The following is an 18155-nucleotide window of genomic DNA, read 5'->3' on the forward strand; positions in this document are numbered from 1 at the left end:
AATTGGTTCAGGCTTTGAAAATTATGCCTTTGCCATACCAACCTCTCAGTGTTCTGGCTCGCTCATTACTTCACAGTTACATGTGTTTTGTTTAGTAATACAGTACACTGTATTACTAAAAGCAACTATGAACAAAATGTATGACAAAGGCAAGTAGACACAACCTTCTCCTTCACTTCCATCCTCTCGCTTTCTTCAGGATATCCCACAGATCTTCCATCAGTGGTTCTCAACTTTGGTTGGACATTAGAATTATCTGGAGAGCTCTAAAGACTAATTAATGTTTGAGTCTGACCCCCAGACTCTTATGCTACATGATTGGACCGGAGTGTAGTCTGAATGTTGAGGGGTTTAAGGCTCTACAGGTCATTCTCATTTGCAGCTGTTGCTGGGTGCCATTATTGCCTCTCCTTGTGAGATGCCTGCCTTACCCAGACCAATAACCAGGAATCTTGTCCCAGGTCTCTCAGCCATTTTTGCATAGTTAGTACCATTTTTGCATAGTTTGAAAGCGAGTACTTTCACTGTCAAATTGACATTGTCACAAACGTTTCATTAATATACTGCCATTTCACTTCCTTCCAAATGAAACAATACAGAAGACTCAAGGTGAAAGAAGAACACTTTTTAGTTAATATTTAACCAACTGTTTGTTGCATTTTATGTAAATAAGAAGTCTGTGCAATACAGTGACTAAAATATAGAAAATATGATTGTTTCATTGCACCAGAAGCAGCAGCCAAAAGATTCTCTATACCATCTTCTACTAAATCTACCCACTGTCTTGCTTTTAATAAAGTATCCATGGCATGTTTATACCATATGCTTATTCAATAGATTGAAAGGGGATTTGAGTTTATCAGTCTTGAAATTCTATCATTATTTTCTAAGGTGTCCTGAGATGAGAAAAGTTGTTTGTACCAGTGAGAAAACTTAAATTCTAAGACAGTTACTACAGTAGTTGTGCTGCTTCCAAGCATCTCATAACCACAAGTTTAATATTTCTTTGCTGAGTCAGGAATGGGAAGTGGGAACTGATTCTAATAGGGTAAGTCATAGGAATAATTCAAATGGCACTTAATAGTATTTTGTGCAGAAAGAAAATTGCCTCAATTAATTACTAAATTATAAAATCTTAGTAATACAAGACAAAATCTCTGCTAATACTGTCTCTTTCTGAGTTTATAGAGCAGAGGGGTTTTTTTTTTCTTCATCTTAATCAGTTGTATTTCTTTGACTATCAAGAGAATTGATTACATATTAGACAGGTGTTTTAATGATAAAAGCATTACTCTAGGAATTACAGTCGTGTGTTTTTTCAGTCTTTATTCAGTTGAGGGAAGAATTAACTAGAACATTTTTCTTTGTATGTTCTAATAGGCACCAGAAGTCATCAGAATGCAAGATAAAAATCCATATAGCTTTCAGTCAGATGTATATGCATTTGGGATTGTTCTGTATGAATTGATGACTGGACAGTTACCTTATTCAAACATCAACAACAGGGACCAGGTAAATATTTACCACCTCTTGGTATTTATTTTACCATCTGTATACAAGGCTCCAGTTAGTTTTAGAAAATAAGTGGTAAGTCGTGGGTAAGCATGAAAATAGATTTCTTGGTTTTGGGTTTTGTGTCTTTTTTTTTTTTTTTTACCAGTTTTAGAAATCATTTGTATACTTGTATACTTTTGGCAGTAATAGCAACATGTAAGTCCTTTTCTCAAAATATCAGCCATAAATGTTACAATGGAATAAAATTCCTGACTTTCTGACTAGAAACTACAGATACAACAATGGGTATTTCTTGACTATAGCACAGTTAGAAGAATGAGCTCTGCTACTGTAGCTTCTGGGCTTGAAACTTTTCACTGTATCACAAATTGTGCTGTCAGAACAGGTACTCAGCTATGAGCTTTTTTTATATTAAATTCTTTTAAAATTATTAAGATTTCTTGAATTCTTTAATTTTTAAAACTAGGTAAATGGAAGGAATCATGCTTTGATTTTTTTTCTATGATGAGAATTCTAGTAGGAGGGTAATTTTTTACTTCTTTCCTTCCTAAGTTCCTGTTCCCTGTCCCTTACCTTCCAAAAGGTGCTAACATAGCCTCATGGAGCTCTTAGCTTTTTCTCTCTCTGACTCAGTAAGCTTGCTTAGACTTAAAATTGGCTAAGAAAAGTGAATTGTCTTTACTAAAATTACCTTGGATAACTGTATTTTAAAAGGTTTGTGTGTGTAGAGAGATTACAGGAGTTATACTGTTAATAGAAAACACCAGTTGACCACATAAACTTTGATTAAAGAGTACTTAGACTTTATGCTGTGATTTGCCCCAGAATCACTGGGAATTTTGTTTAAAAATGGAGATACTAGAGCAGATTCTAATTAAATGGGGAAGGATCCACTCACCTGCATTTTTTTTCTGTTTCCCAGGTGATTCCAATATAGACCAAAGTTGAGAGTCACCAATCTAAATAATTTTTTTAAGTGCAAGCTTTTTAGGTATTTCATCATGGCTTCCCAACCTGATGAAATTGTATTTTTTGTATATAAATGTGTGGCTGTCATTTTGATGCTAGCTCTGAGTAGCTTTCTCACTTCAACTATAGTGATATTGGAGAAATTATCTCTTAAGTCACCATGAACTTTGTGTGTGTGCTTATTGAATCACCATATGGCCCTTACACAACAATGATCTTGACTGTGTTTGATGATTTTTAAAAATGGCTACATTTCTGCCCAGTTCATTATAAAACTAAATTTTAGTTGCTGTTGGCCTTTCTAACTACTTCATAGCTTTAGAATGTTGAGTCTTAGCTTTGAGTATGAAATAACATGACTTTGGATCTGATGTTTTAAGCCTGCATGAAACTAAGATTCAGGATGGACTGAAATTTCAGCTAAAGAACATAATTGAAACATTGTACTTACTGTACTTGTGATAGATATAGATCACTGAAATGATTGATTTGACGATGGAAGCCTGGGTAGCCAAATGGTCTCTGATTTACAAGCTTCATATGCTCTACCTCTTACAGTCTTATTAATTCAATCATACAGCATAACATCCTGTACCATGTTCACTTTTCCTGTACATAATATTTTTCTGGAGGAATTACTATGGATTTTCAGTTTAGTTTCAGTTGATTTATCATATAGACTACAAATTAATAAAAATTTATGAACCTAAAATCTGGATGAAATTCATTTGTCAGTGAATACGTTTATTTTAATACAATAATCAAATTATAATATAGAAACAAGTATTATCTCCAAAATACAGATAAAAGCATCCCAGAGTTCTACACTCATCCACTTCTTGGCATTTTAGGTGCTTTGTCCTCCATGGGAGTATAATAAATGATGTGGCAAGGGCTTACTCTCCATGAGAGGAGTGTGTGACCAACAGAAGGGTAAGGCCTTTACTAGTTAATTCTTTCTAATAGTATAGTTAGAACCTTCTGGAATTTGCTAGTCTGAAACCAAGTTAAGTATTTGATGGAGATGAAGGAGGTAAAAGAATGATATCCTCTTACAGCTACCCCCATTCTGCTTCATTACCCTCTAGTTGACTTTCGTCAAATAGTACTTTCTATGAAACCCCACATTTTGAAGGGTTAACTATGGCCATCCTCAATGAAGTTGCCCCAGGTATTGTTCCATTCATCCTTTGATTTTTCTTTTGCTGTCTCTATACTTGGATCTTTATGGCTCTCAGATTAGATATCTGTTTAAGAATCCAGGAATATTCTTTACTGTGCAATGTGAATACCATTCCCCTAGACTCTCATGCCCATAATCTGAGGTGGCAGATTTTGCCTGTAAATTCAGAGCACAGTTGATAAAGCAGTTTGATGTAATGGCAGGCCTTGGACTCCAGATTTGCATGACCCGGTCTACCTACCTCTCTGGGTGTCTTTTTTTTTTTCCCCTTTCTTCTTTCTTTCTTTCTTTTTTTTTTTTCCAAGACGGAGTCTTACTCTGTCACCCAAGCTGGAGTACAGTGGCCTAATCTCAGTTTACTGCAACCTCTGCCTCCCAGGTTCAGCAATTCTTCTACCTCATCCTCCTGAGTAGCTGGGGTTATAGGCATGTGCCACTTTGCCTAATTTTTTTGTATTTTTGGTAGAAATGTGGTTGCACCACATTGGCCAGGCTGGTCTCAAACTCCTGACCTCATGATCCATCCACCTCAGCCTCGCAAAGTGCTGGGATTACAGGCATGAGCCTGTACCCAGCCTTTTTTCTTTTTTCAGTCACCCCAAAAATAAGAGAATTTGGCTAAAGAATTTCTTCCAGTTTCAAAAATCAGATTCTTTTCTAAAATAGATCTCTTAGCCCTTTGTAAAGCAGTTTGCCTTTTTACCTTTATTTACCCTAGCACTAAAAGTCTGGTAAATCACATTGTCATCCCCCCACCCTCTTTATCATTCCAATATTTTTCTCTCTAATCACCCTATTCTTCCCTCCTTCAGTGCGCTTTCTCTTGTAAATTGGGATTAATAATGTGCTCATTTAAGTTAGGTATATTGACTATACCTTCGTGGTTTTCTTTTCTTGGAGCAGAATTGCTGTGTCTTCTTAGAAGAATAAATAACATATATCCATTATTTCAAGTGTATTCCAGTTATAATTGCTGTATAACAAACCACCCAGAATGTGGTAGCTTAAAATATTAATCTGTAGGTTCGGCTGTTCTCAGTGAGGAAGGTTCTAATCTGTTTCACACCGTATTGACTAGAGTAGATTGACTCGGTGTTAAAAGAATCTACTCTAGAGTGGCTCATTCACATACCTGGCAAATTGGTGCTAGCTAGAAGCTCAAAGCTCAGTTATTCTCCACACGAGCCTTTCCTTGCAGACCTCTTCGAAGGTCTTAAAGGACCTCTTCATTGGTCTTTCTCACAGCATGGTGGCAGGTTCTAAGCACAAGATCTGAAGAAACAGGAAGCAAGTACCAGTCTCTTATCAACAGACAAATTATTTTAATAGAAAATGTTTTTAATGCCAACTAATGCAAAGTAGTATGGGATATAGAGGGATTCAAAATGAATAAAACAAAGCATAGGCTCTGCTCTTAATGGCATGGGCAGTTCTGTTGAGGTCGTGCTGGCGGTGATACTGAAAGTGAGCACACATGTGCTCCAGTGATACCATGGAGTGAATGACAGGGTCAATATGCCAGGAGTGCTGAGCGTGGGTTGAAAGTATAAAGAACCAGTCCTAGAATTTCAAGCCAAGGTATTGATTTCATAGTATATGTGCCACATGCATCTTCTATCCATGAATATCTAGGAAAAACGTTGCCTTTTTTCTTCTTTCTGTTTCTTCATCAGTCAGCTTCTGCACCCCACCCCAGCAGATACTGAAGGTTGCCTGCTTTGTGCTCTGCCCTAACTAAATTCTGTGGGATCTATAAAAACATGAGAGTTGTCTTCAATTTTTTTTCTCACATTCCTCCTGAAAGAATCTTGAAAAAACTACATACCTCCTTGTACATTTTTTAAGTTGGCATTTAAAGTTTTTACCTTAAGTTTAAATAATTGCAAATAATGTAATTTCCAGTATATTCTATTAATGTTTTAAAGTAAGACTATAATATTAGATATATATATATCTTTTTGAAATGTATGTATTCAAATCTAAAAACCATACTGATTTTATGCCTCTTAAAAAATACTGAACTTCTTCATTAATTTCTGGAAGTTTTACATGGTTCTTTTTTTCTCCTCAAACTATTTGTATTGTTTGTCTTACAGAACTTCATCCTAATATAACATATTTGTATGTTTTAAAGCCTTTTATCGATTAAGTTACAACTCTGCAATAAAAATATGTATGTAAGTTTAAATTTAGAGTTTTACAAAATTGTTAACTTCAAGCTCTGATTAATTTTTTTTAATTCTGAATTACGTTATTGTTACAAGTAACATATAACTGATGAAAGTAACATGTAAGTTTTTATATATGGAAAATTAGAAGGTAAAATTATATTGGAAATATGTATCTTAATGAATGACATGGACTTTTCTTTTCCCTTCAATTAATGTATCTATCTGTGGATAAATACAACTCTTCTGTTAGGACACTAGATACTAGGACTTAGTATTGATCCTTTCCTTATTTCATTTCTAAAGAGGTAAGTACTGAGAAATTGTATTTAAATTCTAAGATGAGAAAGGCAGGAGTTTTGTTACAACCACACGCAGTTTAGTGGTCCCTAAGACCCAGCTTCAGATTTGTTAAAGGGACTCCCTGAAAACTCAGTGAAAGCTGCTCAAGACCACTGACAGCTGTTACGGTTACAGTTACAGTTTATTACAGTGAAAGAGTGTATATTAAAATTAACAAGGGAAGAGACTTACAGGACAAAATTTGGGAGTGTTCTTGTAAGAAATTTATAGGACAAAATTCAGGAACTTTTTGTCACCCTCTCCCAGTGGAGTTGTGGACAGAGCTTCCAGTAGCAGTGTGTGACAAGATACATGGATTATTGCCAACCAGGGAATAATCACCTGACTTGGAATCTAGAGTTTTTATTGCAGTTCAGTCACATAGATGTGGTTGACCACCTGCAGAGCTGACCTTAGTTTACAGCTCCTGTAGAGATCAAGCTGATGCCACATGCTCCAGAGCCCCTCTGTAAATCACATTGTTAGCCTAGACTATCTCTCATGGCTCATGGCCCATGGCCCCCAGATAAACAGACACTGATCAGGCAGAACATTTCAAGGGCTTAGTGATTACCTCCCAGGATCCAAGAGCAAAGGGTAGCTCTGTCTTTGGGCAAGGTTAATTTTAATTCTTTACTGCACATGGTATCACTCAATCATTTGAGTGATACATTCCTATAAAGTACCAAAATTTACATAGTAACTTGTCATTAAAAATGTTTTAAAAGCTCAACTGACATTTCAGTTAATATTTTTGAAAGTAAAGAATTGGAAACGAACAGACTTGTTACCCATTCGTTTGAGCCCAGTTGACACCAGTATTTGGAAATGTCTCTTCATTGCCCCAGAGGTTTTTACACCTTGGGACAATGTGTACTATAGTTAGGTTACATATGGGTAAAAGGTGTGGCTTGTGTAAAGTGGTAGAAGGGCAGTTATAACAGAGAGAATGGGAAAAGAAGATAGGTGTTACACCTCCACTTGAGTGGTTCTCTGGCAAATCAGTTTTTTAAAAGGGGATATGAGTAGGTTGATGGTTGTAGAAATTAATTCCCTTAAAACCACCATGTTGGCTGGGCATGGTGGCTCACGTCTGTAATCCTAACACTTTAGAAGGCTGAGGTGGGTGGATCACTTGAGGTCCGGAGTTTGAGACCAGTCTGGCCAACATGCTGAAACCCCATCTCTACTAAAAAAAAATATACAAACATTAGATGGGCGTGACAGCACACACCTGTAATCCCAGCTTCTCAGGAGGCTGAGATAGGAGAATTTCTTGAACCCAGGAGGGGGAGGTTGCAGTGACCCAAGATTGCACCACTGCACTTCAGCCTCGACAACAGAGCAAGACTTTGTCTCAAATTAAAATAATAAAAAAAAACACACCATGTCTTTATACCTTTGGTAAAGTCTTCATGTAACCCTGGTGATACTTGACCCTAATTTAAGGGCTATAGATATATGACATGGCTAATCAACTAGCAAAAAGTTATCACTCACCTTAATGAATAAACATTGAAAACCTCTTGTGTCCACAAGGTTATGTTAAATACTGGAGGTGTTTAACTAAATACTATAGATATTTTTTAAGAATATTTTTTTAAATATGTATGTATGAGTCACAATCTCTCTGCCTTACAAGCACCCATAGTCTCATTGGAGAACTTAGATAAGATACCTATCACAAAAAGATTAATAACCATACAAGGCAGTAAATGATTATCATAGCTAGTTGTAGGAAGGAGAACCATTATTACTTCTCAGTATGTAAAGAAAGGTATGATAAGCATGATTACCTTTCAGTTAGGCCTTGATTCATCTGGATTTCAGGTAGCTAGAGCAGGGTCAGGGAGGGCATTACAAGCAGAGTAGGAACAGCAGCAGTAAAAAAGTTAAAAGTAGCTTTGTATTGGGATAGATTTCTCTACAAATCCTATTATCTCAGGCAAGTTAATTTATTTGAGCTTTGGATTCCTTATCTGTAAAATGGGATCAATACCAACCTTGTAGAATTCCTTTTTTGAGGATTAAATTAGATGACATCTAGTATCCAAGTGTCCCAAAGTTTTTTTGCCTTTCAGAGCTACCTTTTCCATTGATAGCCAAGTAAGAATACCTGAATTGCTGACCATAATATATGACTATAGGCACTCCAGATCCTTTCTCTCAACTTAGAAGACCCCTGTTTGAAGTACTTTACATTCTTCTGGGTGTTGTTTATCAACTGTTGCTCCAAGGTATTATTCCAGGTTGCTCCCAGAAGTCTAAGACTGCTGTCTTCCATTAAAATGATGATGATATGATGGTGTGGCTTCAGTAGGGGACATTGTGGAAGAAAACTGTACTCCCCTCAATTCAGTATCTCTTTCCAAGGTACATCCTTTAACCTCTACCATATAGAGACCACATTGCAATCAAAGCTTTACTAATGGCTGGCAGTTAAGAGTCACAACAGCAGCAAACAGGAAATAACACAATATATCAAGCTTGACCGTTTCTAAAATTCATCAGCTCTGCCCTGTAGCAGGGATCTCTTACAGGCTTTCTCCACTTTAGCCTCTACTCTGCCCCTGTTGGACCTATTCCCTCTAAGATCAAAAGCCCTTCTTTCAGGCTATCCTCCCTGAGTCTCAAGACTCTTAACATCTATCTCTGCCTGTCAAAAGAGGCAAAATATTAGGAAATTAAGAAATTAGAAAAAATTATAAATCTCTGAATACAGGGAAGACAAGCATTTGTACTTCATTAAACAGAAGATTTTAGCTCCTAATGGCTTCTCCTTCCCTCCTCTGGGGGAGGAAACCAAATGGCCCATTAGCGTTTCCACAGTGAAAGGGCTTAAAATGCAGATGACAAAACAACTGCTAAAATGTTAACCTCCTTCGTTTTCCCTTCACATGTATAAAGGGCTTACCACAATGTCCAACAGCAAGATGTGCTGAATAAATTATTTCTTTAAAGAAGATAATCTTTAAAAAAGATCTGTTTTAGATGGTTACCCTGTGAGTGGGAAAATGGACTGGATAAGGAGAGATCAAAAGCAGGGGAGCAATTAGAGAACTTTTGCCACAGTCCAGGGATCCATCAAGATTTGAGCCTGCAGCTACTTGTATTGGGGACACAGTCATGATGTGGCATTAGTTTTTTAAAACTTTTTCTTGAGGTGTAATACATACATCATAAACTGTAAGTGTACAGCTTATTGTGATTTCAGTGAATGTGAAGTATATTTTTCAACTTGTTTACAAGGTTGAATTATTTGCCTTTTTTTTTTCTCTCTTTCCAGATAATTTTTATGGTGGGACGAGGATACCTATCTCCAGATCTCAGTAAGGTACGGAGTAACTGTCCAAAAGCCATGAAGAGATTAATGGCAGAGTGCCTCAAAAAGAAAAGAGATGAGAGACCACTGTTTCCACAAGTAAGAGAAAGCTTCATGCTACCCAAAAGAACAGACTAATATTCATAGACAGATTTCTGAGCACTTTTTTGGGCACACAGTCTGTATTTCATGTGTTTAGATTCTATCTGCAGACTCCAGACAAGTAAACACATTAAGATGGTTTCATGAGGGTTGAGCAGTGGTACACCTAGAAATTTGGGGTCCCAATACAAAATATTCAGAAAGACTTTGCATTTATCCGGCATTCTCAGACTTCTCAGTCTTTGAACCCTTTTACACAATTAAAAATTATTGAAGAACTCTACTTATGCTTGTAAAATAATGACAGTAAAAAAGGCAATAATGTCTTAGTTGTTATTACAAAAATAGTTTGACTTCGTGGTTACCCTCGTGGTCCACAGACCAGATTTTGTGAACCAGCAACTGCTTTATTTCTTCTTCGTGGTAAAATAAAGATTCTAAGCTTTCCTTTAATACTAGGTCTTTTTGAGGGGCATTTCTGCCTGGGCACAAAAAAGAAAAGGCAGTAAGGTAGTTGTCAGCTCAACCTGCCTTTACCTAACTCTTGATAACTCATTGCTTTTTTTAATTCCATATTGGAAAGATAAAGCCTTAAATTAATAAGTCTCACAAAGAACCGTAACTAAGGCCAGGCACAGTGACTCACACCTATAATCCCAGCACTTTGAGAGACCAAGGGGGGCAGATCACCTGAGGTCAGGAGTTTGAGACCAGCCTGGCCAAAATGGTGAAACCCCATCTCTACGTAAATACAAAAATTAGCTGGGCATGGTAGCAGGAGCCTGTAATCCCAGCTACCTGGGAGACTGGCATAAGAATCGCTTGAACCCAGGAGGTGGAGGCTACAGTGAGCTGAGATCACGCCACTGCACTCCAGCCAGGGCAACAAAGCAAGACTGTCTCCAAAAAAAAAAAACACACACACACACAACTGTAATTAAATACCTCAACTAGCTTACAGAGTTAAGCTTTAGTAGATATTGTAATATAAATGCAGTGTTTTCTGATACTTAGGGAGCTCCTGATAGCACTGGGTAAATATTCCTTGGACTGGGCACAGTGGCTTATGCCTGTAATCCCAGCACTTTGGGAGGCTGAGGCAAGCAGATCACGAGGTCAGGAGTTTGAGACCGGCTTGGCCAACATGGTCAAACCCCATCTCTACTAAAAATATGAATATTAGCCAGGCGTGGTGGCAGGAGCCTGTGAATCCAGCTACTTGGGAGGCTGAGACGGAGAATTGCTTGAACCCAGGAGGTGAAGGTTGCAGTTGGCCGAGATTGCGCCACTGTATTCCAGCCTGAGCAACAGAGTGAGACTGTGTCTCAAAAAAAAAAAAAAAAAAATGCCTTGATAAATTGATAAATCAGTACAGTTTCTAGTGAGAAGTCCTGTCTCCCGTAGTAACCCTTCTACCATAATTACTGGAGTGTTCATTTATGAACTCTTAGGCGTTTGAATACCCAGTCCTGGCTAACTCAGACAGAAGTCACTGTTAAGGAATGAGATTCACTCATCCTTTATTTTTAAATCTAAAAAATTTTATTCTTCTCTAAAGAATTAAAGAAGATAGAATTGATGGTTTTAACAAGTCTCTCAGGTTGTTGCCTAAGAGAAGAAAAGGGAACCTAAGTGGTTGGGTGGGTAGATAAAAGTTTCATTTACCAGGGTTCAAAGTTACTTTTCCTTTGAGGAAGAGTTTTTATTTTTTGTTTTGTTTGTTTGTTTGTTTTCTAAATCAGGAAACCTCTGGGTTGAGCCTGTCCTGATGAGAGACCAGTGCTGCTGACCAGTTTCAGCACGACCCTGTCCCATGTTCTTTTTTCACATCATGGTGCTCAGGTTTCTTACTTAGCATGGTTGATTGACATTAATAATGCAAAGTACATCCTTAGGCCCACTTTTTAAATGATATTAAAAGGGGCAAAATGCTTAGCTCCTACTTCTAATTATAGCATTTCATTAATTACATGGTTTCAAAAAAGGAAGTCCATATATGAACTTTCCAGATTATTGGAGTCTATCCCTTTTAAGTGTTATTTTAAGATTTTTATTACAGGATCTTTTCACACCATACTGTTATGTGCCACATAAATTTTATATGGCTAAAGATCTATATGTTTTAAAAAACAATAAAATATGAAATCTTTTTATAGTTTTGAGGTAGAAAAGGCTTTCTTAATAGACAAAATTCAGAAGGTATACAAGAAAAAAATTAGCAGATGTGAGTATGTTAAAAATTTTTTAACTTCTATATAGAAAAATAACATTGAAAGATAAAAAGAATAATTGTAGCATATAGAACCAAAAGTAAATGTTTATAATATACAAAGGACTCCTACAAATCAATACATAAAAGACAATCAATAGAAAATGGGCAAAGAGAATATGAAAGGTGATTCACATAAGAAATACAAATAGTGAATGAAAAGGTGTAAAGATTTCCATGGCAGTCAGTAAAATGCAAAGACACACAACAGTGAAATACATTTTAATTTTGCCTCTCAGGTTGGTAATATCAGCACTGGTAACAATGTTGGGAAGTGAGGAAGAGCATACTTTCTAAAATGTTAAAGATTTGGTGGGAGTGTAAATTGTTCAGCATTTGGAAGAACTTGGTAGAATCCATAAATTCAAAATAATTCTAAAAATCTGTGCTTTATAACCTATTTTGTAAGTATTCAGATATATATAACAACGTTTACTATAATAAGAAAAATTAAAGACATTAAGAGTAAGTTAACCGTAAGATGACATGGATATTGGTGAGAGAAAAAGAAGACAAAACAGAAAACAAAATGTAGTATGATACCTTTTTTTTTTTTTAAATAGGGAAGGTCTGTTCTGTTGCCCAGGCTGGAGTGCAGTAATATAATCATAGCCCACTGCAGCCTCAAACTCCTGGGCTCAAGCAATCCTCTCACCTCAGCCTCCCAAGTAGCTGGTACTGCAGGTGCTCAGGACCACACCCAACTAATTTCTTTTTGGGTTTTGGGTTTTGTTTTGTTTTTTTTTTTTTAATAAACATAGAGTCTCACTATGTTGCCCAGGCTGGTCTTGAACTCCTGGGCTCAAGTGATCGTCTTGCCTTGGCCTGCCAAAGTGCTAGGATTACAGGCATGAGCCCCAGTGCCCAGCCTGATACTTTAAAAGGTTGTACAAGTAGGCTCTATTTTCATACATTAAAAAGTTACAGAAGAGGCTGGGCATGGTGACTCACACCTGTAATCCCAGCACTTTGGGAGGCCGAGGTGTGCAGATCGCCTGAAGTCAGGAGTTTGCGACTAGCCTGGGCAACATGGTGAAACCCCATCTGTACTGAAAATACAGAATTAGCCAGGCATGGTGGCTTATGCCTGTGATCCCAGATACTTGGGAGGCTGAGGCAGGAGAATCGCTGGAACCTGGGAGGCGGAGGTTGCAGTGAGCTGAGATTGCGTCACTGCACTCCAGCCTGGGCAATAGAGTGACACTCCATCTCAAAAAAAAAAAAAAAGGTACAGAAGCAAGTATAGACTCTTAACAGTGGTTATCCCTGGAGGGCAGGATTTAAGAGCCTTGTACTCTTTATACCTTTCTGTACTATTTTAATTTTTATTTGCACGCTATACTTAGAATTTAAAATTTTTTGTAACTGCTTCTTTGTCATGTATTAATCATCACAAAGATTACTTTTTTTAAAAAAGTTTAATTTAAAAAAAAATTTTCAGCCGAGTGTGGTGGCTCACACCTATAATCCCAGCACTTTGGAAGGCCAAGGCAGGAGGATCACCTGAGGTCAGGAGTTTGAGACCAGCCTGTCAAACATGGTGAAACCCTATCTCTATTAAAAATACAAAAATTAGCCGGGTGTGGTCACGGGTGCCTGTAATCCCAGCTACTCGGGAGGCTGAGACGGGAGAATCACTTGAACCCAGGAGGTGGAGGTTGCAGTGAGCTGAGATCACACCACTGCACTCCAGCCTGGGCAACAAAGAGTGAAACTCCATCTTAAAAAAAAAAAAATTTCACCCAGGCAAGTGGCTCATGTCTGTAATCCCAGCACTTTGGGAGTCCAAGGCAGGCAGATCAGCTGAGGTTAGAAATTTGAGACCAGCCTGGCCAACATGGCGAAACCCCATGTTCAATCTCTACTAAAAATACAAAAAATTAGCTGGGTGTGGTGGTGTACACCTGTAATCCCAGCTACTTGGGCAGCTGTGGCAGGAGAATCGATATAACCCAGGAAGTGGCAGTTGCAGTGAGCTGAGATTGCGCCACTGCATTCCAGCCTGGGTGGCAAGCAAGACTCTGTCTCAAAAAAAAAAAAAAAAAATTGGTAGATCAGGACAATAACAAAAGTAATAATAATAGCTGCTGAAGTTTTGTTGAGTACTTATTATAGGCCAGGCATTATGCCAAGCCCTTTAAACATGTTTCATGATTATGAACATGCATTATGCTGTATGCCTTCAAGGATATAACCTGTTTCTTTATACCTTAAAATATGTTAATTTCTACATTTTATGTAGAGTTCACCTGTCTTTGATCTTGGGTTGTCACCTGTCAGTTCTCATGTGCTGCTAGCACTCTGGGTCCCTGGGGTTCTGCTTTTAATTAAGTGTATATAGCCAGGCACAGTGGCTCACCCCTGTAATCCTAGCACTTTGGGAGGCCAAGGCAGGTGGATCACGAGGTCAGGAGATTGAGACCATCCTGGCTAATATGATGAAACCCTGTCTCTACTAAAAATACAAAAAAAAAAAAAAATTAGCCAGGCATGGTAGCATGCACTTGTAGTCCCAGCTACTCAGGAGGCTGAGGCAGGAGAATTCCTTGAACCCAGGAGGTGGAGGTTGCTGTGAGCCGAGATTGCGCCACTGCACTCCAGCCTGGGCAACAGAGCCAGACACTCTCAAAAAAAAAAATTAGGTGTATGTAAAACATTCCCCATTGCTAGGTTTCTTTAAAGGGCAAGTAGCTGTGATAGTTCTGTTTAGAGACAGTCATATAGTGCTTTGCTTTACTTATTTGTACTCTATCTTCTTCCCAAAAGAGACTCATGGTCTGTAACAAAAAGGTGTAAGATTTGTTTTAAATTCTTGTATTATTTACTGTTTCCAGACTAACAAATGATCTAAAATATAAATAAAAGTTAACTGTGAATTACTCTCCCAATTTAATTTACAGAGATAATTTTCTTTTTAAGAAAAAATACCAGTTTCTTTACATATATTTTTGCAAGCATTTATGACAATACTGAAAACTGTGTAAGATTTCAGGTGCTTTCTGGTAAAGTGTGATGGGACTCTTAAAAATTTATGCCACCCAGATTTTCATTCTTCTTTCTGTTTTTTCTTTTTCTTTTTTCTTTCTTTTTTTTTTCTTTTTTCTTTATTTCTTTTATTTTTTTCTTTTTTTTTTTATTTTTATTATTTTTTTTTTTTTGTAGATTCTCGCCTCTATTGAGCTGCTGGCCCGCTCATTGCCAAAAATTCACCGCAGTGCATCAGAACCCTCCTTGAATCGGGCTGGTTTCCAAACAGAGGATTTTAGTCTATATGCTTGTGCTTCTCCAAAAACACCCATCCAGGCAGGGGGATATGGTGCGTTTCCTGTCCACTGAAACAAATGAGTGAGAAAGTACAGGAGAGTAGCAACAAAAAAAAGAAAATAAATGAATATATGTTTGCTTATATGTTAAACTGAATAAAATATTCTTTTTTTAAGGTAAACCAAATAACATTCGTGTGGTTAAAGACTAGATGTAATTTTTCCCCAAACTAAAATTTATACTTAACATTGGATTTTTAACATCCAAGGGTTAAAATACATGGACATTGCTAAAAATTGGCAGTGCCTCTTCTAGAGGCTTTACTTTCTGTTCCGGGTTTGTTTTGTTCACTTGGTTATTTTAAGTATTAAACTTCAGTTTTTCTCATGCAAATTTTATTACTAGCTATCACATGTCCACTAGGGACTCCAGAAGAAGAGCATACCTGTTCCTATGTTTGCAGGTGGGAAGTTGTCAGTAGGTTAACCTGGGTTAGATAAGGCAAACTGAACAGATCTGATTTAGGAAGTCACTAGAATTTAATAATTATATTTTTATTCTTAATACTTTTTCTATAACTCTTTTTATAACAGTTTGGAAAATGTGGATGTCCTTTATTTTCTTGAAGCAATAAACTAAATTTCTTTTTGTAAATTGTGAGTGCAGGTGACCAAAAATATTGCTGAGGAGTGGCATGTTTGACATGAGTAAAATGTCTTAGCTTTGGATTTTTAGTGGGAAAGTGTTATAAATTGGAGTTCTTTTTAAATAACTTTAAAAAAAATACATTAAAGATGTCTTGCTCATGTAGAAGTCAAACTTCGTTGCAAGTGCATTGCCCCTTTTGCACTCAGTCCCTCCCCTGCAAAAAATCTTCACAGAATTCTGTGAGAACTTTTAGGTATGTTTTTCTTTGAGATAATTCTAGTTGCCAAACACCAGGTAATAGATTTTTTTGAAGTGATTATTAGATCATTCTTACCTCTCATAATGCATATTTAGTAATCACCTTATCATTGTGTCTCATGAAATTTCTGTCCTCCGTATATTCTTTGACCAGCAAGATTCTACTTATGATGAAAAGAATGCTGTTCTTTTTGCATTCCATGGTATGAAGTATTTGTTAGCACTCTCTAATACTTAAACTTTGTTGTATAGAAAAATGACTCTAATGTGGTGGTCAGTGTATTCTTATTGCGATTCAGATGGAATCAAAAATAGAAAGCAACAGCATGTGGTCCTGTCAAAGATTTGGCCATCTCTACTTCATCATCAGCCTCTTAACTATATCTTCACATACTCAATTTGATTTTGTCCTGATTTTTAAATGTAGCCAACAGTTAGTTCAAGGTTCTTCCAGTCAGCAGACATCTGTATAAATGCCTCTTTGAAGTCAATAAAGAACAAATTGAGAAGACTTTAAATTAATGATAATTTAGTTTTTAAGTACCCACAAATAAATTTTTTAAACATTTTCTTTATTTGAATAGTTAGATGTCATTCAGGAAAATCACTCAATAATAATTATGGCAAACCTTTAGCCCCTCATTTGGGTAGCTTAAGTAATGCCATTATGATTTCAGAACTGATTTATGACTTTCAGTTTAGTTAAGAAAATGAGCCAGGCATGGTGGTTCACGCCTGTAATCCCAGCACTTTGGGATGCCGAGGCAGGTGGATCACCTGAGGTCAGGAGTTCGAGACCAGCCTGACTAACATGGTGAAACCCCATCTCTACTAAAAGAACAAAAATTAGCCTGACGTAGTGGTGGGTCCTTGTGATCCTAGCTACTCAGGAGGCTGAGGCAGGAGAATCGCTTGAATCTGGGAGGCAGAGGTTGCAGTGAGCCGAGATTGCGCCATTGCACTCCAGCCTGGGTGACAGAGCAAGACTTCGTCTCAAAAAAAAAGAAAAGGAACATTTCTCATATTTTAGAAGTGAGACTAAGAAAGGAATAAGGACATGTAACTATTGGAAAATATCAAAGTATATGATTTTTAAATCCTCCAGTAGCACTAAAGATGTGATTATTAGTGATTGTTAAATAGGGTTTTATTCATTCACAAACAGAAGACTAGCAGGCATATAACAAAGTTTTTACAAAATTGACTTTCTCTGTGGAATGCTCCAGAGGTTTGGCCATTTTGAGGCACAAAGTTAAGGGATCTGTTTATTGATAGAGCTCTTTCTAAAATTTCCCAGCATACCTGCCTCACTGTTACCTTCCTTTTTTGTTCACTCTTTTTCTTCTCAATGCCATCCTGCCTAGGCTCCCATCCCCTGCATCTGATGCCTTTCCTTTCTTTACTAGTCTCCTTTGCAATGGGGCATGGATAAGCTCGGTAGAGCTGCTCAGAAACTCATTGTCCCATCCTGTAGCCAGTAAAAGATTCCTCCGAAGTATCACACAGTAATTCTACACTCCCTTCCAAATTAGACCCACTGGAAATGTTGGTAAAAGGACATTAAAAATGTGACAGGTGACATGTTTAGCTAACATATATCTGGAGAAGTAGGAAGCAGTAGAATTAAATGTTTACTTTTCAGGTTCAATTGTATTTGTTCTTGGGTTTTGTTTTACAGTGAGTTTTAAATATATTCTCCAAATAAAAACATTATTTTTTTTTAACCATACACAGAGTTACTCCTTGACTAAGTAATTGAAACAAAAGAACATTTGTTCTTTTGTTACTGCTTTTTTTCCTAAAGCCTGAGCCCTCATATGTATATGTATATAAAATATATATAATAAATATATATATACATATATATATAAAATAAATATGTATATATATTTTTAATACATATATATATATACATACATATACGTGTGTGTGTGTGTATATATATATATTTTTTTTTTTCTTTTTTTTTTTTGAGACAGAGTTTCGCTCTTGTTACCCAGACTGGAGTGCAATGGTGTGATCTGGGCTCACCGCAACCTCCGCCTTCTGGGTTCAAGCAATTCTCCTGCCTCAGCCTCCCGAGTAGCTGGGACTACAGGCACGCACCACCATGCC

General features: G+C 37.1%; 1 protein-coding gene across 12 annotated transcripts in view; it reads left to right on the forward strand.

The window, feature by feature from the left end:
• Positions 1-18155, forward strand: part of BRAF (B-Raf proto-oncogene, serine/threonine kinase) — a 206762-nt gene that overhangs the window by 174892 nt on the left and 13715 nt on the right. For 6 of the 12 annotated variants that reach the window (XM_078343622.1, XM_078343626.1, XM_078343619.1 and 3 more), the window contains 3 exons: positions 1381-1512; positions 9464-9598; positions 15033-15186. In XM_078343622.1, coding sequence (XP_078199748.1) covers positions 1381-1512; positions 9464-9598; positions 15033-15186 — 421 coding nt within the window. Of the gene's footprint in view, positions 1-1380; positions 1513-3335; positions 8551-9463; positions 9599-15032; positions 15187-18155 lie in introns of all 12 variants that reach the window. The other 6 variants (XM_078343620.1, XM_078343624.1, XM_078343625.1 and 3 more) reach the window with 4 other exon arrangements.

This window comes from Callithrix jacchus, chromosome 11 (genome assembly GCF_049354715.1).
Source record: "Callithrix jacchus isolate 240 chromosome 11, calJac240_pri, whole genome shotgun sequence".
Lineage (NCBI taxonomy): Eukaryota > Metazoa > Chordata > Mammalia > Primates > Cebidae > Callithrix > Callithrix jacchus.